Source organism: Gadus macrocephalus, chromosome 22, assembly GCF_031168955.1.
Source record: "Gadus macrocephalus chromosome 22, ASM3116895v1".
NCBI lineage: Eukaryota > Metazoa > Chordata > Actinopteri > Gadiformes > Gadidae > Gadus > Gadus macrocephalus.
The window spans coordinates 12,177,138-12,198,468 of NC_082403.1; the positions used below are offsets into that span (position 1 = coordinate 12,177,138).

At 46.5% G+C, this 21,331-nt stretch overlaps 2 protein-coding genes across 6 annotated transcripts in view; one reads left to right on the forward strand and one right to left on the reverse strand.

Moving 5' to 3' along the window:
- Positions 1–1,868: 1,868 nt before the first annotated feature.
- Positions 1,869–19,335, forward strand: tbc1d5 (TBC1 domain family, member 5). Of its 5 annotated transcripts, none has more exons than XM_060044237.1 (23): positions 1,869–1,979; positions 5,658–5,710; positions 6,312–6,427; positions 7,635–7,692; positions 8,048–8,156; positions 8,665–8,754; positions 8,896–8,970; positions 9,505–9,572; positions 9,794–9,896; positions 10,255–10,343; positions 10,524–10,574; positions 10,933–11,002; positions 11,733–11,905; positions 12,260–12,402; positions 12,812–12,918; positions 13,624–13,709; positions 13,922–14,253; positions 14,872–14,934; positions 15,570–15,781; positions 16,362–16,461; positions 16,747–16,826; positions 17,132–17,437; positions 18,140–19,335. In XM_060044237.1, exons 3-23 carry the CDS (start codon positions 6,331–6,333, stop codon positions 18,446–18,448), a joined length of 2,721 nt encoding a protein of 906 aa, XP_059900220.1. In that variant the 5' UTR covers positions 1,869–1,979; positions 5,658–5,710; positions 6,312–6,330; the 3' UTR covers positions 18,449–19,335. The 5 variants fall into 5 exon arrangements, with proteins under 5 accessions (XP_059900220.1, XP_059900224.1, XP_059900225.1 ...); XM_060044241.1 differs by having other exon boundaries at positions 14,878–14,934; XM_060044238.1 differs by having other exon boundaries at positions 1,898–1,994.
- Positions 19,336–19,687: 352 nt separating this feature from the next.
- The window catches only part of LOC132451572 (inactive phospholipase C-like protein 2), a 19,830-nt gene continuing 18,186 nt past the window's right edge, over positions 19,688–21,331 (reverse strand). The window contains exons 14-15 of the mRNA XM_060044143.1: positions 21,190–21,299; positions 19,688–20,985 (exon numbers count right to left, since the gene is read on the reverse strand). Of these exons, the coding sequence (XP_059900126.1) occupies positions 20,758–20,985; positions 21,190–21,299 (338 nt within the window). The 3' untranslated portion in view covers positions 19,688–20,757. The remainder of the gene's footprint in view (positions 20,986–21,189; positions 21,300–21,331) is intronic.

A 21,331-nucleotide genomic window follows, 5' to 3' on the forward strand; every position in this document is an offset into this window, starting at 1 on the left:
TTCTAATAAAATCCCTTAAGATCTCAGAATAAAACTGTAAAAAAAGAAAAAGGACTGCACAACGTTATCGAATTCCACTCGGTAGAACAGGTTCCTCTTTTCTCACAGTTAGCCTTCAAGAGAAAAGCCTTCTTGGTGTTGCATTTGTGTTTCTAATCCCTAGAGAATCTCTCATAGAATCTGTGGCAGCATAACTGAAAAGGGGCAGCATGTCATTGTTGTTTTCCACAGGCTAAGCATTAGCGCCAGGTGCTGGGTGGCCCGGTGACATTACTAATAGATTTTAGAAAGCACGCTCTCTTGCAAAATATATTTAGAATATGTTTAGCAGAGTGTAAAGTGTTGTTTTTTGTCAAGAGGTGTTTTCGGAGGGAAGGGTAATGTTTTGTATATACCCTCGGATAAGCAGATCTGACAACTAATCGTTGGAAAATAAAGCTATTAAAAACAACTAAACGATGGTGTTTAGATAAACAGATGTCTGCATCATACAAGACCTCACTGATTGTTGCCATCGTCTGTAGTTCATCTTTGTATCAGTGAGTGTCAGTACAATGGTGATAGTTAGTTTCTGCCCCCCTGAAAAAAGTATGTCTCTGAATTGTCTGTGCATTTGTGTCATTGTTTCCAGTCACATGATAGTTGTGCATCTCTGTGTGTCTCCGGTGCATCTGCGTCTCCTCAATCACATGCTTTTTAATGCTTTTGTGTATTATTTTCAATAGTTCTTCCTCTTGACTGTTTCTTTAATCGTCTCTCTCTCTCTCTCCTCTCTCTCTCTCTCTCTCTCTCTCTCTCTCTCTCTCTCTCTCTCTCTCTCTCTCTGCTCTCCTTCTCTCTCTCTCTCTCTCTCTCTCTCTCTCTCTCTCTCTCTCTCTCTCTCTCTCTCTCTCTCGTCTCTCTCTCTCTCTCTCTCCTCTCATATAGTCTTACACTGCAGCTCTCCCTGAGATGGTGCAAGTGTTCAAGCCCCATTTGGTCAAAATGGCTTTTAGCGTAATTCAATATAGCTTTGGTTTTTACTATCATCTGTTACCATGACGATAGCTCTGGTGGGGCCAATGAAAGGCAAGGAAGCCTCATCATCAGTAATATTAGCTGAAATAATTATGATAATGGTGCTCTTGAAAATGTCATGCCTGTGCTGCCGCTGATGGTAATGATGATTATTGTTGCTTTTGTATAGCCCATCACAGACACTTGCGCGTACGCTCACATATGCGTGGGCGCGCACACACACGCACACACACACACACACACACACACACACACACACACACACACACACACACACACACATGGATACACACAAGCACATATACACGCACGTACGGACACGTTCACAGTCACGAATGCACGCACTCATACTCACAGTTCAGCTTGCCTCTGGATTAGTTATTGCTATAATGCTGCCACCTTCGCTTCATCAAAGTGATTATATTTCGCAATTATAACATTTTAAACCTAACCTAATAGAGGTGCGCTATAAATAAGCGTAGTTTGATGGGACTGATGAGTGCAGTTACTGTCTGAGATCGTGTTGATTAACATCCGATGTTTTTATTATTACAAAAAATGTTTATTGTCTCTTGGTGTTTGTTTCATTAACTAAATCGTTGCGCCGAATCCATGGGTAGGAAATATTTGCGCGTCGCTTCTAAACAAGTTTAAATGTGTTGATGAAGTTACCGATTTTTATGTAAGCTCGGGTTGTGCTCGGCGCTTACTTTCCAACGCGTTGTTAAGAGGACGGTTCTGGCGGGCCTACAACATTTTACAGTTGAATACACCAACAACGACCCATGATGATCTTATCATCTCCGCGGGCAGAACCTGGTACACACACGCCCAAAAAAGTGCACGCCCCGGTCACGTGAGCCGTCAGCTGTGCTTCAGCACATCCGCCTGACTCGCCTGTGTTTACAAATCAGCAGACACGGCAACACGACGGAATGGCGAGACCTGCGTGATTCATACAGGTAGCTGGACTTACGGTAGAGGTTCAAAACACACTGTGAAATGAAAGGCTGTCTTCTCCTCTTCCGCTGTTGACATACGTATGTTTACCGGCTTGTGTGTGTTTGACTTTGAGGCTTCGCTTGGCGGTAGGAAGTCTGTCGGAAGTGGCTAGGCCCACGCGACGGCTTGTGCAAGAGCAGCTACAGCTAGCGCTAGCTCGCCGCCTAGCTTTCGATCTTCCCTTCACTCAGGCCAACTATGGCTGACACATTGTCATGTGTCAGTTTAAAAAAATACTGGCTGCATGCATTGTCTGTCTTACTGTCTCTGGCACGGTGTCGTGCGATGCACATGGCCTGCTGGCAGGCTGTCTGGATACAGAATAGTTGCGGGCGTTATGTCTGCTTACCAAATCCAACAGGGCATCGATAATCCCGTGGTCTGTTTCAATCAATGTCGCTTTGTGTACAGTACACCGCCTGTTTTGACATGTAAATGCAAGATAATGTTGCCAGAAATGTATTTCATGCAAACGTTGGGTCAGATGGAAATGTTCCGTCCTTCAGTTTAGCCTTCATGCAAAGTGAGGTACAGACGACGGACGAGGTACATTGACAACCGATATTTTAAGTAAGTTAGTACATTACTGAATGCTACTGAAAGCCTTGTCCAATGGTGAGAGTTTTCTTTGCAACACCCGACCACAGAAATATAGTACATAATGTTTTGATCCAACCCCCCCCCCCCCCCCCCCCCAACAGTCCAGTTATACAGGACTGCAAGCATAGATGCAGACCATAAACTGTAGTTTGAAACCGTATGGAGTAACTTTAGTAGTGTTCTTATTGTATTGATCATAATTGACTTTCAATGTCTTTCAGATGTTTATTTTGTGTACTGTGGTCAGCAGAAGTAATATGTATTTTTATGAAACAGATTTTGTGGTTATTATAACTATATAGTTAGCTATGTAGTCTGTCCATGGTGTTGGTCTTGCTTTAGTTGGAGGCCCCTACACAAAGAATTAGCCTCCTGGGACTGATCATGTGACAGTGCAGGCCGCTGAGCAGTAATGTGTGCGGACGTTAAACATGTGTTTCTTCTTGGAAGGAGGGCTTTTCTTTTGACTTCAGCGTTCTTCCTCACATAACTACCTAGGAATGTGCAAATATGGCCGAATCCAACATTCCTTTCTCGATGATCTATCAGTGTCATTGTCTTCTGTTTTAATGTACTTTGAATTTGTTGAATTGTAGTGTATTTGAGAAAACGTGCACTATTTTTAAACCTATATTTATCTAAACTGTGGAAACAATTAGGTGTGTGTGTGGCTTTTTGAGTCAAACCTTGTACTGTCATTATTTAATACCCATTAGAGAAAAAGATCAATTCACCTCAACAGATCAATTTAGAAGCTTTGCTTGCTATGTCCAATGTACTTGCTGAAGGTTGTTCTCTCTGGTTTCCCTGAACATAAGATACTTTGTAATATAGAACTATGGTGGTGTGTGTCACATTCTCAGCTGATCAGGGTGCCTATGATATGTTTGGGCCTGCTTGAACCAAATGTGAAAATAAAAAATAAAACACGACCAGAGCTTTACAATGTAGCTGGGAATGGTTCTTTGTGGAATATTTGAAGACCTGTTTCTGCTTGTGACACCATATGACAGACTTGGAGGCATTGACAAAGTTAGCAGCTCTTTCTGTAAAGAACTGCTACCTTTTCAATGCCTCAAAGTGTGTCACATATTCTAAGAGCAAGAAAGACCATGATCTTCTCTCCTGACCCATTTAGCACGCCCCGGCCGCTTGGCAAACATTTCCCACAAAGAGGAACCGAGTAGAATTGGTAAGGGTTTTTTTCAACTGTTGGTGTGTTTTAAACCAGAAAACGTAACCAATTTAGAAGTAAGAACAAAATTCAGTTTAGTCAAATACATCAGAGACCGTAGGTCTGAAATATGAGCCGTGGCGCTTGGTTGTAAGTCTGCACACTTTGATACAGGTATACTAAGCAGATGGCAATCCATCATTTTAGCACCAGATGGGCGCAGAACTCTGCAGTATTTGTCTATTGATTTATTTATGCCTTTCATTATGTATTGATTTGATTATTTCGTGAAGTATTAATGTTTTGAATTATTGAGGTTTCTTCAGGTGACTTGCTGTAAATAATGGAGTGGTTAATTTGAGTCTGATTATTGTGTTGCAAAGTTTACGTTGTTTTTTTCTTACATTTCCAGGCGACCAACGCTCTGGCACAGTGCTAATGAGGTCAGCAGCACGCTACTGGGAGACTAGCTTCAGGCTACACTGGGCTAATGTGGCTAGCGGGAGACTAGCTTCAGGCTACGCTGGGCTAATGTGGCTAGCGGTAGACTAGCTTCAGGCTACGTTGGGCTGATGCACGCTAGCAGACAAACGGCAGCCTATGATGGGCTAATGCAGCTACAGTCTTCTGTTCGCACACGTCAACAGACACACTCACAAAGATTAACATAATTATAAGCGTTACAGTTTACCAATACTCACTGCTTTCAGTACCTCAATCCAAGATGTATCACACACACAGCTGAAGTAGGCGATCTTGTGATGGGTGAGGGGAAAGCCTTAAGAATCTTTGAATGACTTGCTTATGTGGCTTGTTTTTATCTACTCTATTGCCTCATAAAGCAACTTATCTCCTTTCTGTCAAACCAATGCACGTCTTTGACTGGCAATGACAACGATGAGACGACGTGCAAGACGGCGTGCATCATTCCGCTTGTGTCTGTTACAATACCAAATTCATCATGGATGTTTTATTCCATTTTCCTGTCAATGACGCTTTTAAAATAACCCTTTATCGAGTCTTTCTGTATTTGCGGATTATGTTTAAGATGCTAACAGCAATAATATCCTTTTTTATGAGCATTGGGAAGCAAAGGAATCGGTGACTTAAGAAAGGCATTAGTCTTGGGGAAGAACAGATGTTGCATGAGGAAAACAGGCGCATGCATTATGCATATAAAATTATTCGTGTTTTGATGCGGGCGTGCGGGCTGATTTATCGAGCCGTCTTCCGTTGGCATGGTTAATGGGTTTAAGAGATGCCTTTGTTGTGTCATTTCCATAGTTAATAAAGGCGAGGGTAGACCCGGTGTGTTAAGCCCACGGTGGAGCATAGCGGAGTTCAGTTGGCTTATGAAAGTGTTGACTACTTGGGATGCTCCTTATGGTGGTGTTGAAGAGGGAAATGCTGATGGTTCACCTGACGAGATGTTTTGAGGTTTGGCGGGCCCTTCACCAGCCAATTAAAGTCTTATTAGGCTATTTAACGACTCCTCTAATAACCTATCATCACATTATGATGCTATTCGTCTTTAATGCCTGCCATGAATCACACCTTGTCTGTCGAAACATATTGACCTCTTTTTAAGTGGTTTGTTTTTGTTTGCAGCTACTTGTGGTTCCTTCTCAGATCCAGCACTCCCCCTCACACACTCTGTATCTGTTGTATTGCTCTTAGATCTCAATAAGACACGAAAACCTTCTAAAAACACCCCTGCTGTGGGTTTCGAATCCCTTGCAACTGGCACCACATGATCGTCCACAAGAAGATCCCTGTTTAAAGATCCTATTTTTAACGTGTTTTATTCCTCTGGTTTCGGTATTCTCCTGGTTCATGTTTCTTACCATGCTCTCTGTTGTTGCAGCTAAGAACGATTCCATCATTCGACTGAGGGGAATCCCAACGCTCTCTCTGACGGTCAGTACTGCGGTCGACCGCTGTGTGTTGTGCTGCTAGATGACAGTGTGTTTTTCTTTTAAACGGTGGTGGGTGGAGGGGGCTGCCCTCTGTTCAAAATATGTACATTACGATTCCAGCCAAGACTCGCTGAGACCGGTTGTTAGTTCTTAAGGGGCCGATCAAACGGAGCAGTATCGCAAGAGCTGCGAACGATGCAAATCCGCCTTGGGAGAGCACTTTGTGCGACACGATGGGAGCGCCTTTGGAGCAAGGCTGCGTGCGCAATTGTGCGTTTCACGCTGTTGTAACGATTAAAAAAATGGACCTGACAAGACACCCAGCTCTGACGATTTGCTTTTATCTTTGAATAAACTATCCTATCCCTTCGCTGTCAAAACCAGCTTCTCGCCGTTGTCAGAAGGTAATGTCTTCTCTCTGATGGACGAGCGGCGATGCTGCTCACAAGAAAGGCGCTGCACATGCGTGCTTGTACCATAGAAAGCCAACGGCAAAGTGGGTGTCGGTTCTCTGTGTGATCGGCCCCCATGATGGGCTGCAAATGTCAGCCCCCTTTTTTATTGTCATCTTCTCTTCGTCACACCCTCCCCTCTCTTCTCAGGTCCCGCTGGGTCGCAGACATGCAGCACCCAAACTTCGAGACCCGCCACCCGCTGCAGACCAGTGAGCAGCAGGAGACGGGCTTTGACCCACTGCACAACTTCAACCAGAACCACCGTGCGTCACCTCAGACCTCCACCCCCCTCCCCGTCCCTCCCTTATGCTGTCACAGTGGATCGGGGGTGGAATGCTGATCCAACCCTAGCTCCAGCCCACCTCTAAAACCGCTGTCCATTGCAATCCCTGGCTGTGTCTGATGTGGCTAGTACACCATGAAGTACACTTTTTCAGCGTGTCATTGAATCAAGATTCAGTTGGCCGCTTCTGCATTATGGGTATTAAGGTGCACAATATAGGGAACCAGATTTTAACGCTCAAATTTCACACGACACAAAACAGGGAAGCCCAAAATAGTGCACTTTGTCTTGCAAGTGATCCAATTGAACACAACCGCTGTCTACTCCTGCCTAAACACTGGTTTTACTGTGTCTGTTAACAAGCCCCTGTGTCTTTAAGTCACAAAGAATCTGTCTTCAGTTCTTCTGTGATTGAGGCCTCCACCTCACACTTCACTTTCAGGAGAAAGTGGGAGGGGGGGGAGCGAGAGAGCGCGTGCGAGGGAGGGAAACTGGATGAGTGGAAAATTAGAGGAAGATAAGGAAGACGATGCAGATCTAGAGAGAAATTAGGGGCAGAGATTGAGCTTAACATGTTAAATATGAGTCATAAACTCCAGTTGACTCCCATGGGTTTTGTGTGTTATCGAGTGTGTGTGTGAAGAGGGGCGAGGGGGCGAGAGATGTTGTCGTGTTGCTCTCTGAGTGTATGAGAAGAAAGCGAGAGGGTGAGGGATGAGGGGGAGGGATGAAGTTGTGTTGGCATGTTGTGGAACTGATGAATATTCATGCTGAAGGTCCCCCTAGACCGATCCACTCCTGTAGCTAATGTTGATAGACAGCCCTCCCAATTGTAAGTGTGTTCTCCTGCAGGCCAAATTAGGCCTATTATCACAGATGATGATGATGATGACAGGAAGATGTTCTTTTACTTTAACCTGAGAATCTCGGCTGCGTCTCTCACGGGAAGAGAAAAGCCGAAAGAAGCAGATTGATCAGGATTGGGGAAGTGAAAAGAATAGAGGACAAAAACTCATTTTGGATCGGAGCGATCTTCATACCGGGCGACATGTTTCTATTCAGAGCATAAGCCCTCTTAGTTTTCCCTGGTGTGTCAGTGTTTTTTTCCCCCTGGTCACCTGGTAAGCGCATGACCTCCGCACGGCGGCTCTGTGCATGTGAACATGAACACTTGTGTCTCCTCACAGGGGGATCTCTGGACAGCAGTACTTACTCCCAGTCCCAGGCGACCTTCCTCTCGTATAGGTGGGTGACACCAGTAATGCCATGCGAGTCCTGCTCTACAATGTATTTGTGTTTTTAAGCTTTTTCTCATGTGTACTGAAGGGCGCCACACTACTAAAGACCTTTTTATATAGGAAGCCCTTTCGTTTTAAATAGCTTCAACTTATATATTTTTCCGCGATGCTTGTATTTTCGGTTTTAGCCCTGTACCACACTTAGAGATTGGTAATGAAAAGCGCTTTAGGAATAAAGTTAATTATTATTAACATTAAATATGACTGTTTGTTTGGCTTCACCTGACTTGCGTTAGCTAGATAAACGAATACGGCTGCTTTTCATTCTAGCCCGTGGTTTAGTGCCTCGTGTGTGTGTGCAGGAGAGAGTGGGACGACCTGTTCCTCAACAGTAACTACCTGGCCAGGACGCGGCAGGCTGGCCTCAGCGGGCGTCTCCGTAGCAGCCGCTTCCGCAGTGTGTGCTGGAAGGTAGGACGGAGAACCTACCCCCCCCCCCACCCCCCCCTCACCCCAAACACCTCAGAATGACAAGGCCACAAGGCCCCTCCTCCTCCTTCGCTCCCCTAAATCCAACCAGCAAGGAGGAAACCTGGGACACATCAAGTAGTTGTGCTGTGACTCCCTGCCGTGAAAGTCCATGTTTTAGATGCCCGACACTCTGTATCTGATCAGAAATGATCGGAAATCAATAAAAAAAATCAATTCAATGACACAAAAACAATAAGCAATATTTAGACACAAACAAAGATGGTTACCGAGAACTAAGACGACAAAATAATATTTGATTTACTATTGAGTTGAAAATTTAATCATGTCATTAAGATAGATCCGTCTGTGTGTCTCTCGCTCTCGCTCTCGCTCTCGCTCTCTCGCTCTCTCACTCTCTCGCTCTCTCTCTCTTTTACTGGAGCTCTTTTTTATTTAATGGCATGATACTTGACGGCTTGTACTTATTGTGCGGTGGTCCCCTTCTCAGTTGTATTTGGAGGTGCTTCCTGAAGACAAGGGGGAGTGGATCAACAGAAGCAAGGAGGTGCGTGCCCAGTATGAGAAGATCAAAGAGAAGGTGAGCGCCAGTAGACGGAGTAAAGGTTTACAATCCAACATACTGCTGGCGTACTACTGTATGGACAGTGTGCGTCGGTTGAGTCCCTTTCTTATTGTCCCTCTCTCTGTCCGTTTGCTCTCTCATGTGTGTCTCTCTCAGCACATCACCAACCCACGTAAGGCCGCGGGTCAGCAGGACCTGGTAGTGAACAACCCCCTCTCCCAAGACGAAGGGGTAAGTGTTTGTGGATTGTTATCGGGTCGAGTGAACCGGCTCGATATTCAACTGTTGACCAACAGAGACCTTTTCATTCAGTGATTCTGTCCCTGCAACGCTATCCATAGCTGGCGATACCAGCCTTTTTGAGCCTGATGTCACTACCTCACGTGCTGCACCACTTTCTTCTGGCCAGCTTTATTGTTTTGCTCGGCCCACTTAATCATCAATGGACTCCCAGCGGAAAGGTTCTGGGTTCGTTCACCTTGCTGCGCATTGCTGCGCAAGTGGCATGTCCGTTCAAATGCTTCCTGCTCCTTGATGGCCTGTGTCTGTATTTACTGTAACGCGCTTCAGAGGAAAGCATCCATAATGCCTTCAATGAAGACTGGCAAAAACGGAAACAGTCTTCTCCGGGCACTCCTGTGAGATGCAGCTCATATCAAACACTGCCTCACAGGATGTTTCATCTACTTCGTCTCTCTCTCTCTCTCTCTCTCTCGCTCTCTCTCTCTCGCTCTCGCTCTCTCTCTCTCTGTTCCCCTCGTCTAGAGCCTGTGGAACAAGTTCTTCCAGGACAAGGAGCTGAGGAGTATGATCCGGCAGGATGTGATGAGAACGTGAGGCTCACTCTTCACACATTGACTCGACACCAGCCCTTTTGCCGCCCGAGGTGACTGAGTGTCACCAGATGTGTGTGTGTGTGTGTGTGTGTGTGTGTGTGTGTGTGTGTGTGTGTGTGTGTGTGTGTGTGTGTGTGTGTGTGTGTGTGTGTGTGTGTGTGTGTGTGTGTGTGTGTGTGTGTGTGTGTGTGTGTGTGTGTGTGTGTTTTGTGATCAAGGTTCCCCGAGATGCGTTATTTCCAGGCGGAGGATGTGAGGACCAAGCTTACAGACATCCTCTTCTGCTACGCCAGGGAGAACGAACAGTTACTGTACAAGCAGGTGGCGTCTCTTTATCGTTAACGTCTGCTGATTGCTCGGGGGGGGGGGGGGGGGGGGGAGGAAACGGGAACAATGGGGTTTTGTCGATTTCCAAATGAACCAATTGTCTATTCTGAAGTCAACGTCACAGAATAGATTGGTTAACTCGTTTAGTGCATTTCTTTGTGTCTCTAAACAAATAATTGGCAGGGGCTCAGAGAATTTAAATGTAATAACATGTAATGTTTCAAATGTTTACATTACTATTGAGGAGAGACTTACCTTCTCTGTCTCCTTTGTCTCTACGTCTCTTTCTCGCTGTGTCTCCGTGTGTCTCTGTGTCTCTCTGTCTCTGTGTGTCTCAATCGCTCGACCACAGGGCATGCACGAGTTGCTGGCTCCCATCGTGTTTGTGTTGCACTGCGACCACCAGGCTTTCCAGCATGCCAGTGAGACGGCCAACCCCAGGTAGGGATCTCTCATCCACGCAGCCCCCTCTCCCCAGCCCAAAGTGCTTTGTTCCTCCCCCTTCTCGCCTGAATATCCCCGTTCACCCAGCCTGTGCTCTGTCGTAAAATTGCCCAAAATACTTGTGCCCCTTGGGGATGGGGTCGGCCTGGTGGTGATTTAGTTATTTTCTGTTCCCAGCGAGGAGATGATGACTCTGCTGGACCCTAACTACCACGAGCACGACGCCTAGTGAGTAGAGCTGTGGATGTCAAGCGCCCAACGCGCCAACATAACGCGCCCGCTCATATTGAGAAATCAAATTAGTCTATAAAAAACCCAAAAGAACATTCGTTTGATTACATTTCTGGCTCTGATCGTGTTTTCTCTCCTTGGATTTCGTCCTCCCTCTTTCTTTTCCTCCTTCCTTCCTACTCTCCCAAACTGCCTTCTCTTCCTTCCCTCCCTTCTGCCGTCGTCCTCTCCTTCCTTCTTTACCCCCACCCATCCTACTCTCTCCTTCTCCCTCTCTGTATATTCTCCCCTCTGTCCATCTTTCTCTCTCTCTCTCTCTCATCCCTCCCTTCCCGCTCTGCCCGTGGGTTTTCAGTGCCATGTTTTCCCAGCTGATGGAGACGACGGAACCCTGGTTCTCCAGCTTTGAGAGGCAGATCAGGAAGGTCAGTCTTGTGCACCGATCTGGGAACCCTTCACGTCGTGTACCCAACATGATGAGGGAGCATTGCACAGGCGCAGGCCTGATAGAGTTCAGACGTGGTGCCTGAATTCAGGCTTGAGCTCGGCCATGTATGTTGTCTAGACAAGTGAAAATAGGTGAGCGGTGCCTTTTTTAAAATGTCTAGTCAACACGTCAACCTACCTGACCTTTTGATCGACATGTCTGCCACCAACTAGGCGTGGTCTATATAAGGAAGTCTTTTACCTTTTGTATGTTTGCACTGAGGATGGTCTGAATGGGACTGAAAACGTTTTGCACGCACTTTGGGTAGCACTTTACACTTTTATGCAATAAAAACATATTGTTGCATCGGCTACATGGTGTGCGAGTTCCGCTCCTTTTTTTTTTTCCTTTGTCAAGAAAGGCAATTCTCTATGGTGTCTTTGAATGTATTTGATAATTTCAGCCACAGATAATTTCACTTCCTATCAGCCCTGCAGGTGGCATACTAACGCTTTAATGCTGCATGCTGTAAGGTCATCTTCTTCACCATTACTGTATGGAAGGTTAGATCAGTCATAATGATATTGCCTTATACAAAATGGTTATAATTAATGAATGCATATAGCAGCTGCAATACACTCGCCTGGTTTTCATTTTGTGTAGCTTCAAAGTAAATATGAGTCGATTTGTGTACATATTGTGCATAATTGATTGTTCGTGGTTTACAGGGGAAGGAAGAGATGCTGACCACCATCCCGTTTGCCCGGCCTCAGGACACCGGCCCCTCTGTTGCCATAGTGACCAAAGTCAACCGTATCCAGGACCAGCTTGTGAAGAAGCACGATGTGGAGCTGCACATGCACGTCAACCGGCTGGAGATTGCCCCCCAGATCTATGGCATGTGAGTCTGTGTGTGTATCTGTGCGTGTGGGTGTGTGTTTGTGCATGCATTATTTATTTTTAATGTTCTATACAAAAAAAAATGCCTTTTAGATTGTCAATCCCCAATGAGATTGTATTAAAGCACATAACCTTGCTAAAATAAAAGACCAGATGTACTTTATACTACCCTTGATGGTAATTTGGCTATCCCAGCCAAAGTACAGGGCAGTAATAAGAATTAAAAGGGGATAAAAACATAACTTTTTTTTTTTTTTTAAGAAAGTTGTGTGTTTATACTGAACTATATATCTCCAAAGTGCGGGTGTGTTCAGATAGGGTTTCTAAGTGTGTGTGTGTGTGTGTGTGTGTGTAGCCGGTGGGTGCGTCTGCTCTTCGGCCGGGAGTTCCCCCTGCAGGACCTGCTGGTGGTGTGGGACGCTCTGTTCGCAGACAGCATCACCCTGGACCTGGTGGACTACATCTTCGTGGCCATGCTGCTCTACATCCGAGACGCGCGTACGTACCGGGAGACGCCGTCTCCAGCCCTCCCTTCATGGCCTGAAAATGGGTTGACATTCTGAGCGGTTCACTCTGAACAAATCCTCATCAATTTTAACGGGATTAAAAAAATGTATCCACGTATATATTCAACTCAAGTAAAAGTATTTGATGTGCATTGTAAGCAAGTATAGAAAGGAAATGAGTATTCATCCTTGCCTAATGCGAATATTACATTATGGCTTAATCACGTAAAGCTGTTTGATTTTATATTGTTAGTTTGACTTCCTCAAAGGTCTCCCCTTCTGTTCTTGGCAGTATCAAGTGTCAATTGAACCAACTAATACAGGAAGTGTATCCTATTTCAGATCCAGATTTACATGCACTATGGGACTTGATTTCGGTGCGTTGTTTCTGTCTCTCTCAGTGATTGCTAGCAACTTCCAGACCTGCCTGGGCCTTCTTATGCACTACCCTCCCATCGGAGACATCCATTCACTGCTCCACAAGGCCCTGTTCCTCCGAGATCCCAAGGTAACCAAACACGCCAACCTTTTGTGAAACGTCACTTCCTTCCTCTTTTCTGTAATTTTTTTTTTTTCCATTATCTCTTAAACTGTCTCTCTTTCTTTCTTTCCTTCTTCCCCTGTACACTATCAAACCTATCCTTGACTGTCAAGCATTTTCGCTGGCACATGCGAAACCATAATATAGTGACGTTTTAGCACTGAAAGTGTCCAACAACGTATGACCTTGTGGTTTTTCTGTGACCGAGTCTCTTTTTCGTATTTAAGCGTCTTTCGTCTGTAAGATGTCAGTGACAGTTCAGCTCACATATGGCACAAGCCATCTTCTATTTCTTCTCTACGGTCATTGAACCACACAAACGACAACACACAAACACAACCTCTCTCCCTCACCAAGTCCTTACTGAACTCCAGCAATCAACCTGTCACACAGCTTCTTATCCCCGTCACACCTCAGGGAGGACCACTGAATCAGAGTTAATGTCGTTGACCGGGGTCACTGTTGCATAAAAAAACACACACGCATGCATACCGTCACATCATGGGGCTTCATGCATACTCAGTTTTCTATTATATTGTTCACAAATGCAAGCGCTTACCTGCAGATGACTACATGACTCTGCTAAATAATTAGAGTGGATATCTTATTTAATTGATTGTTGGGCCGCTTTACAATAAATTGTCTGTGATTAAATCCTCTTGTTCTCTGTAGAACAATCCGCGGCCCTTCAACTATCAGTTCCAACAGAACCTGGACTACTACAAGACGAGGGGAGCGGACCTGGTCAACAAGACCCGGTAGAGAGAGACACACACTCGCACATTTTGACACGGTCTCGCGGTCACGGTGTTCTGCCTTCAACTCTGGCTGTCCACATTTCACCTGTAGTCGTCACCAAGCAACAATCATTTAGTTTATTTTTTGCAAATATAAAACAATGGGAAAACAATTTCTACGATAAACAACTAAACCCCCCGCCCCCCCCCCCCCCCCCCCCCCCCCTCTCCAGCGCCCCCGGCGGTGCCAAAGCGCCCCCCCTCAACATCAACAAGGTGTCCAGCAGCCTGCTCAACTTTGGCAGGAAGCTCATCTCCCCGGCCGTCCAGGGCGGCCCGGCCGTCTTCTCGCCCATCAACACCGAGGTGCACTCCTCCTCCTCCTCCTCCTCCTTCACCGCCGCCGCCGCAGCGCCTCCCGTCTCCTCCTCCTCCTCCTCCTCCACCCCGGGGGCCATGCAGCCGCCCCCGCCCCGCCCCCTGCTGGAGACGCTCAACAGCCAGGGCCCGGAGCAGCACCCGCGCCTGCTCAAGTCAGAGAGCATGCCCGCGCACCTCAGCAAAGGTGGGTGGGGGGGGGGGGGGAGAACCGACTCTAACGCAGACGGCCTCGTCTCAAACATTATATATTGGGATGGTTTTTATTTATTTTTATTTTTTTCAGATATATTGTTTTGATATAAATATTTTTTTTTATTTTGTTGGGGAGAGTGTATGGAATCATTTTTGTTTCAATAGAATCAAACAAAATAAGAATTTGTGAGAATAAAAACCTATTGAAGCAAACACAATCGCTTTTAGCCGAAATGGACACCCTAAACATGAACGAGCATTCCTTCCACTTAATAATATCCATGATTAACCTGATCATCATCGTTTTGCAAAGTGTGTGTTAACTGGTTCACTGGTGCACACACATTAACTGGCCTTTTGAGGGAGATGCCCAGCTGTGCTCAATGACTCACTTCCCTGATTTGATAGACTTGCTTTAACCGCATGTGAAAGTTAACAAGAGCATGTGCGTATCTGAAGATACTGTGTGTGTGTGTGTGTGTGTGTGTGTGTGTGTGTGTGTGTGTGTGTGTGTGTGTGTGTGTGTGTGTGTGTGTGTGTGTGTGTGTGTGTGTGTGTGTGTGTGTGTGTGTGTGCGTGAGACATTGGACCTGACTCTCCAATGTGTTAGATGTAGTTTCAGGCGACACGTCACAGGAAACTCTCCCAGTTCAGAATTACAATGACACACAAGGTAATTGCTGCCACGGCAACTGTGTGTGTGTAAATACATTCCTATAAACCTATCCATGTTGTCAATGCTTGTCTCCGCATGAACGCCGCCCTGCACGCACACTCTGACCTTGACATTTGCCCATACAGTACAGGCCAAAATCCGTTGGTTCAGGGACCGCGTGTGATTGCCTTCAGTTAAGACTGATCACTATGTGTAGTACTTGGTACTGCCCAGCAGAGGGCAGTGTAGGACATGAGGAAACTGAAGGCATTGATACAAGGATTTCCTTGGGACAGTTTTACGACCATAGAAGTTTATTAAAGTATTCTTCATAGCTTTTAAGTTGCAGCATCATTCAAAATATAATTTTTACACAATTTAAAATGTGTCTCCATTGGCTTGCTTCATGCCGTCATTGTTTTTTGTGTTATTATCCAATATTTGATCATGGCCGTCTGCGCCGATTTAGTTGTTTGCAAACTGATATTATCCTACCTGCATTCAAACCTCTAATTTATTTATTTGGGGGGGGGGGGGGGGGCGCATTTTCATAGGTAAAGCGTCGTCGGTAACAAAAACAACACAAAGCCAATTTTTTTTGCACCACTTCAGGCAAACGCTTGATCTGTACCTCCGCCTCCCCTCGTCTCCAGGGCAACGGTCCAGGGCGGTGAGCTCCTCCCCCAGCGTGGAGAGCCTGGGCATCGGGGGGCGGGGTCACAGCACGGCCTCCCCTCCTCTCCCGCCCTCCAGGGGGAGCGACGCCAGCGCCGCCTCCCCGCCGCTGTCCGCCAGCAGGAAGGAGTCCTTCTTCAACATCACGCGCTCGCGCTCCCACAGCAAGAGCATGGGCAAGAAGGACAGTGTGAGTGGCCCGCTGGTCGCTCTGTCTCCATGTCTCTATCATGTTGCTCTATCTCCATGTCTCTATAATGTCTCTATCTCAATGTCTCTATTGTGTCGCTCTCTATCTCAATGTCTCTATAGTGTCGCTCTATCGCAATGTCTCTATTGTGTCGCTCTCTATCTCAATGTCTCTATCATGTCGTTCTCTGAATGTCTCTCTATCTCCATGTCTCTATCCTGTCGCTCAATTCTATGTCTCCCGATCAACTGGCTCTATCTTAATGTCTCTATCATGTCTCTCTCTCAATGTCTATCTTGTTGCTCTCTGAATGTCCCTATATTGTTGCTCCATCTCAATGTCTCTCTTATCATGTTGCTCTCTCAATGTCTATCATGCTGCTGTATCTTAATGTTGCTCTCTCAATGTCTATCATGTCGCTCTATCTCCATGTTTCTCCATCACTGGACTTTTACTTACATCGTTTTCCATTATATTCCACCTCTATTCTTGACTCTAACACTGCTAATGAACTGCGTGTGACCGTTGACAAGAGCCTGTGCCTTGAGTCTCTGAAGATGCTTTGTGTGTGTGTCATCAGGAGGAAGATTTGGAGGCCCAGGTGTCCTTCCTACAGGGCCAGATCAACGACCTGGAGGCCATGAGCAAGTACTGTGCCAAGATGATGAACACGCACATCTGTGAGTCTGAGCTACTGCCGCCACTAAACCGTTTAGCCAGAGAGCTGGCTCAGCATCGCCCACAAGGTCAACCTCCTCAGTGTCTGACCACCTCATAAAGCAAAGCCATCGACAGCAGGGCTTGCCTTGGTACTAGGAGCCAACAGGAATTTTGCATGAGCGCTTTGTTGATTATTTTTGGGGAACTTATTGGGGATACAATGTGTAGCTGCCAACGTAAAGAAGAGGATCCCTTCGCTGGAGTGACGTTTTGGTCTTGGTTCTCTGTGTGTCTACTCTTCCCAGGTAAGATCCAGGACGTGATTCTACAGGAACACATAGAGAAGGAAGATGAGGTGCTGGTGTCCCTGGCTGGACTCAAGCAGGTGTGTGAGTGTGTCTCGCAAGAGTTTAGGTTTTACAGGAAGAGAACGTTGGAGACGAGAGTGACCACTGGAGAGAGAACATAGCCTAGTGTTATCTCAGATACTTGGATGAAGGAGAGTCGAGATTATAATGACAATGAGATTTCATTGTGAGGCTTCTCCTTGAGCAAGACTTGGTCGGTCACAATAGCAAACAGATCGGATCGAGTGAAAGGTGAATAAAAGAGTTGTCAATTTCCTTGGCTCCAGTAACACAAGAAGTATTCCTTTGAACACATTCGCATCTTTCGCCTCAACCCGTCCAGATCAAAGACATCCTCAAGGGGGCGCTGCGCTTCAACCAGAGCCAGCTGGAGGCTGAGGAGAATGAGGAGATCTCCATCGCTGACGACCACTACACCACCGCCTCCAACGCCGCCGCCGCCGCCGCCGCCGCCGCCGCCTCTGCTGCCACCGCCACCGGCGAACGGCCGCCCACCAGCAGTCTACCGGGCCGCGAGTCGGAGCGCGACCGCAGCCTGAGCGTGGAAGACAAAGAGGAAGAGGAGGAGGAGGAGGAAGAGAAGAAGGAGGTGAAGGATCCACAGGTCCACACGCCACAAGAAAAACAGGTTAGACGGGTCAGAATTGTACCACAAACCACGCTGTGTTTTTACATAGATATATGGAGATTTGTTTTTCACTAATTACTTATGGATTAATGGCAAAATTCCTTATGGTTAATTTGATCTATAAGAGTTACAGATGGGCACAGGAAAACATCTATGGGGATTTACCGTCGCTCATAGACCAGCCTGATGCGTTTCCCTGAAACTGGAGACTTTCACAGACCAGAAATATTTTTTATAGGTTTTTCTTCACTTAAAAAGAGTGAGAGCCACTTTCAATTAATTATTTTTTTAATCAATTCAAGGACCCTCTGCTATACTCCCTTCCTACGCTGAAGGACATTTTAAATTGAGGTTGATTAGGTGTCGCAGTGTAATGAGAAGTCGATAAGGCGACTACATGTTCACGTTGAGAAGCTTCTCAACGTGCTTCTCAAACGTTAAGAAGCTTCTCAACATGTTCACGTTGAGAAGCGCATTCTCAACGTTTTCTGGGAAGATACCTCATCATTGAGTGTTTTCTGAAAAGGGGCTTCCAATATAGAAAAAAAACGAATTTGGGAGAAATGTGTACACATACTGACTAGAATAGCTCTAAAAGGTCTCTCTACCAACACTCTGCCTCCTCCTATAATCAATGATCAATGAACTCAAATCGATCAAACCAAACCGTTTTTAAAGAGCATTACCATACCCCCCCACCAGGTGGCGCCACCAGCCGCTCCAGAGGGGAAGCACTTTGACGACTACATCCTGGTGTCCCAGGAGGGAGAACTGCCGGCGCCGGTCGGGGGCAGCGCCCGGGGGGGGGACATCGGCGAAGGAGGAGGCGGATCCACGCCTCCCGTCAGGAGGGGGCGGGGCTCGGTGCGTCTGGAGCCCGAGGGCTTGGCCGGGGGCTTCCAGGACCCCCTGATCGCCTGCGTGGTCACCTCTGGCTCCTCCAGCCCAGACGAGGGCTCCACCAACAGCAAAGACTCTGACTTCACCATCGTCAACCCAAATGATCTGTGAACGCGCCGCGCACTCGGAGGACGCTCTCTCCCCTTCACCCGCGGTAAAGAATACAAACTTGCACCTGTGGACTAAAGACACTTTCCTAGCTTTGTTAGATCAGCCACTTTGCCATCGATACCTTATAACCTATCCCCCTCTCTCTCTCTCGTTGTTCTTTTTATTATTCTCTGACCTGAGGCTGTACGCTATCTACATTTACCTACCGTAGGCCTGTCCTCTCCCTCTATGCTTAGGCTTCCTCTGGCAACCATCTAACCTCACTCATCCCATGACTTTTAACCGTAGCGCCATTTTCTGTCAGCAGGGGGCGCCAACAGACCACGTTACTGTGTCTCGATGCCGTTGCGCTCCAAACTTCACGTTAAGAACTGGGAGTCAAAGCTCCCCAGTACTTGCCATAAGCCAACTGTACTAATTGCAAAATCTCTGGCTGTCCCCGAGTGCGGAGACATAGCCAATATTCTGTCTCTGTAATGTCTGTCATTGTATGTGAATGCGAGGGAAGACACTGTATATTGGATTCTGGCCTCTTCTGTCTTTTTCTACCAGTGCCTCAAACTGTTTTTCACTCGACGCAACTAAACCCAATGTTCTTATGTTAACGTGTTGTTTTTGGTTTTGTTTTTTAAGTCTATTTTAAATCCATAGAACCACATTTACGAATTATCAATGATTAAAATATGTGGTAGGGAATAGGGTTGTCTTCGGTTTTTTTTACATAGATTCCAATAGAAACGTTTTACCTGTTTTACTTTGTTCTGCTATGTTTCTGCTCACCTGCAGTTAGCCATGAAAGAAGTATGCATGGAGAATGGCCCTCTTCGCTTACCATCCCATGTAATTAATTGTAGATCAATAAAAACAACATTGCTATTCCATGTTTACTCTGCTTGGAGAAACGTTATTTGTCCCACTTCTGTGGGTGTCTCAGCCCACAAATCAATGTAAATGATGATCTCTTTGTATGTAGTAATAATTGTAAATTTATGGAAATATATGACATTCCTCAACTTTGTCGAACTCCCACTGCATTGTAGTAAATGTCAAGGTATTAATGGGAATGCAAATGGATGCAGCTCTGGGATTATGACCGACAAATAATTGAGAATAAGAATCACCATTAAAACTGACTTGTATACAAAGTTCACTTGTATTGCGCTGGATTTTGCCTTCTACAAACTGGTCAGTTAAGCAGTAAACCCTTTCCTGTAGATTGAGTGACCACAAACTCAACAATACTTAAAAGCTAGTTTATTTCCGTACAGACTGGGTGCAGATGATGACAATATAACCTTTCACGTACACATGACACATTGAACCATTTATCTATTACAAATAAGTTATGTATATGTTCTTCGTCTACAAAAAAATAGAATAACTTGGTGACTGTGGGACAGCAATCTCGATCTCGGTGCAAGGTCTAGTTCCCCATAGGCAGACCTCGGTAGAGGCCCTCAATTTATGTGAATTTAGAAAAAATAGAATCATTTGGTACCTTTTTTTTTGTTCAATTATTTTTTGTGCAACAATTGGATGCAACCCGATATCAATACATTGAGAAACGTCACCAGAAAGTCACATTTATAATAATTTGCATACTGTTAACCACATTTTGTTCAGCCGAAACTAAAACCAGAGTGGTTTCACATTGGATTCCCGGCACAGTCTTTAAAATGCTTGATGCGGCTCACCCACTGAGATTCTTATGTGCCAGCTCTAACTCTTACAGCTGAGAGGAACTCAGACAGTGAACATGTCAAATCACAAGTGGGTTCGCCACTTCTGAAACTTGTGTCATTCTGAGCATGGCCAGAAGGATGACTTTGCCACTTCACTTTCTGTACTTGCTGAAGCGCAACAGTGTGTGTTTGGGGGTGGGGGGGGGGTATACGAAGATACGACTCCATTGCTCTGAAGGGGCGATCAAGCCATTGTTTACATTTTCACAACAATCAGTACATTTATTCTCAACGGGCTGACTTAAAATGTTCTTATTTTGGACAGTGGCTCTCCTACCATGAGAGATTACCATCAGGTGAACAGTTTTTAATAGTCTCTATATTCAGAGAGATAAAGCATCGCAGGTACAGTTTCCGTGGCAACATACACAATAATATGGCTATCGTCTCTATGGCTTGTGACTGCCGACACGAAGGTGCTGATGTCCTATTATCTTCTTCCCCCCCCCCCCCCCCCCTCAGTAATCAACCATATCTACTAATATACTGCTGCCGTTAAGTACTCAGGGGGGGGGGGGGGGTGATGTGTGTGTGTGTTGAGTATGTGGTGTGCGGGGGGGGGTGTTGCTACGGCAACGGCCCTCTCCCCCTGGTGGGGCCGGGGGTGGAGGCGCCGACGGGGGCGGTGAGGGGTTGGCGGCACTGGGGCAGCGAGCGGGTGCGGCCCAGGCTGCCCCCCCCCGGCCCCACGGCCGAGCCCTTCTTGGTCAGGCTGCTGGTGAGAGCGGCGCAGTGGACCTGCTTCATGTTCTCACGCACCTCCGCCTTGGCCTGCCTCAGCAGGTCTGCCTGGCCCTGGGGGGGGGGGGGGGGGGGGATAGAGTGGAGAGGAGACGTCAGCAGAGAGGGAGGAAGACATGAGCGACCCACTGTAGGGCGACGTCACCGCTAACCCCGTTGGCGGGGGCTGTGTGTGTGTGTGTGTGTGTGTGTGTGTGTGTGTGTGTGTGTGTGTGTGTGTGTGTGTGTGTGTGCGCGTGTGTGTGCGCGTGCCCCGACCTTGAGCAGCGTGATGTTCCAGCTGAAGCTCTCCAGCGCCCGGCTGACCTTGCGACCCCTCTGGCCCTCTCGGACCACCAGCTCCTGAAGCTTCTCATGGTACTCCATGGCTGTGCATGAGAAGAACCAGAATGAACGGTGT

Bases quoted from the DNA above. Each gene is read 5' to 3' on its own strand.
- tbc1d5 (XM_060044237.1), top strand. From the start codon at position 6,331: ATGCAGCACCCAAACTTCGAGACCCGCCACCCGCTGCAGACCAGTGAG. The intron at 10,344-10,523 runs GTAGGGATCTCT...TTCTGTTCCCAG, and splicing joins AGTGAGACGGCCAACCCCAG to CGAGGAGATGATGACTCTGC. The intron at 14,254-14,871 runs GTGGGTGGGGGG...CCAATGTGTTAG, and splicing joins GCCCGCGCACCTCAGCAAAG to ATGTAGTTTCAGGCGACACG.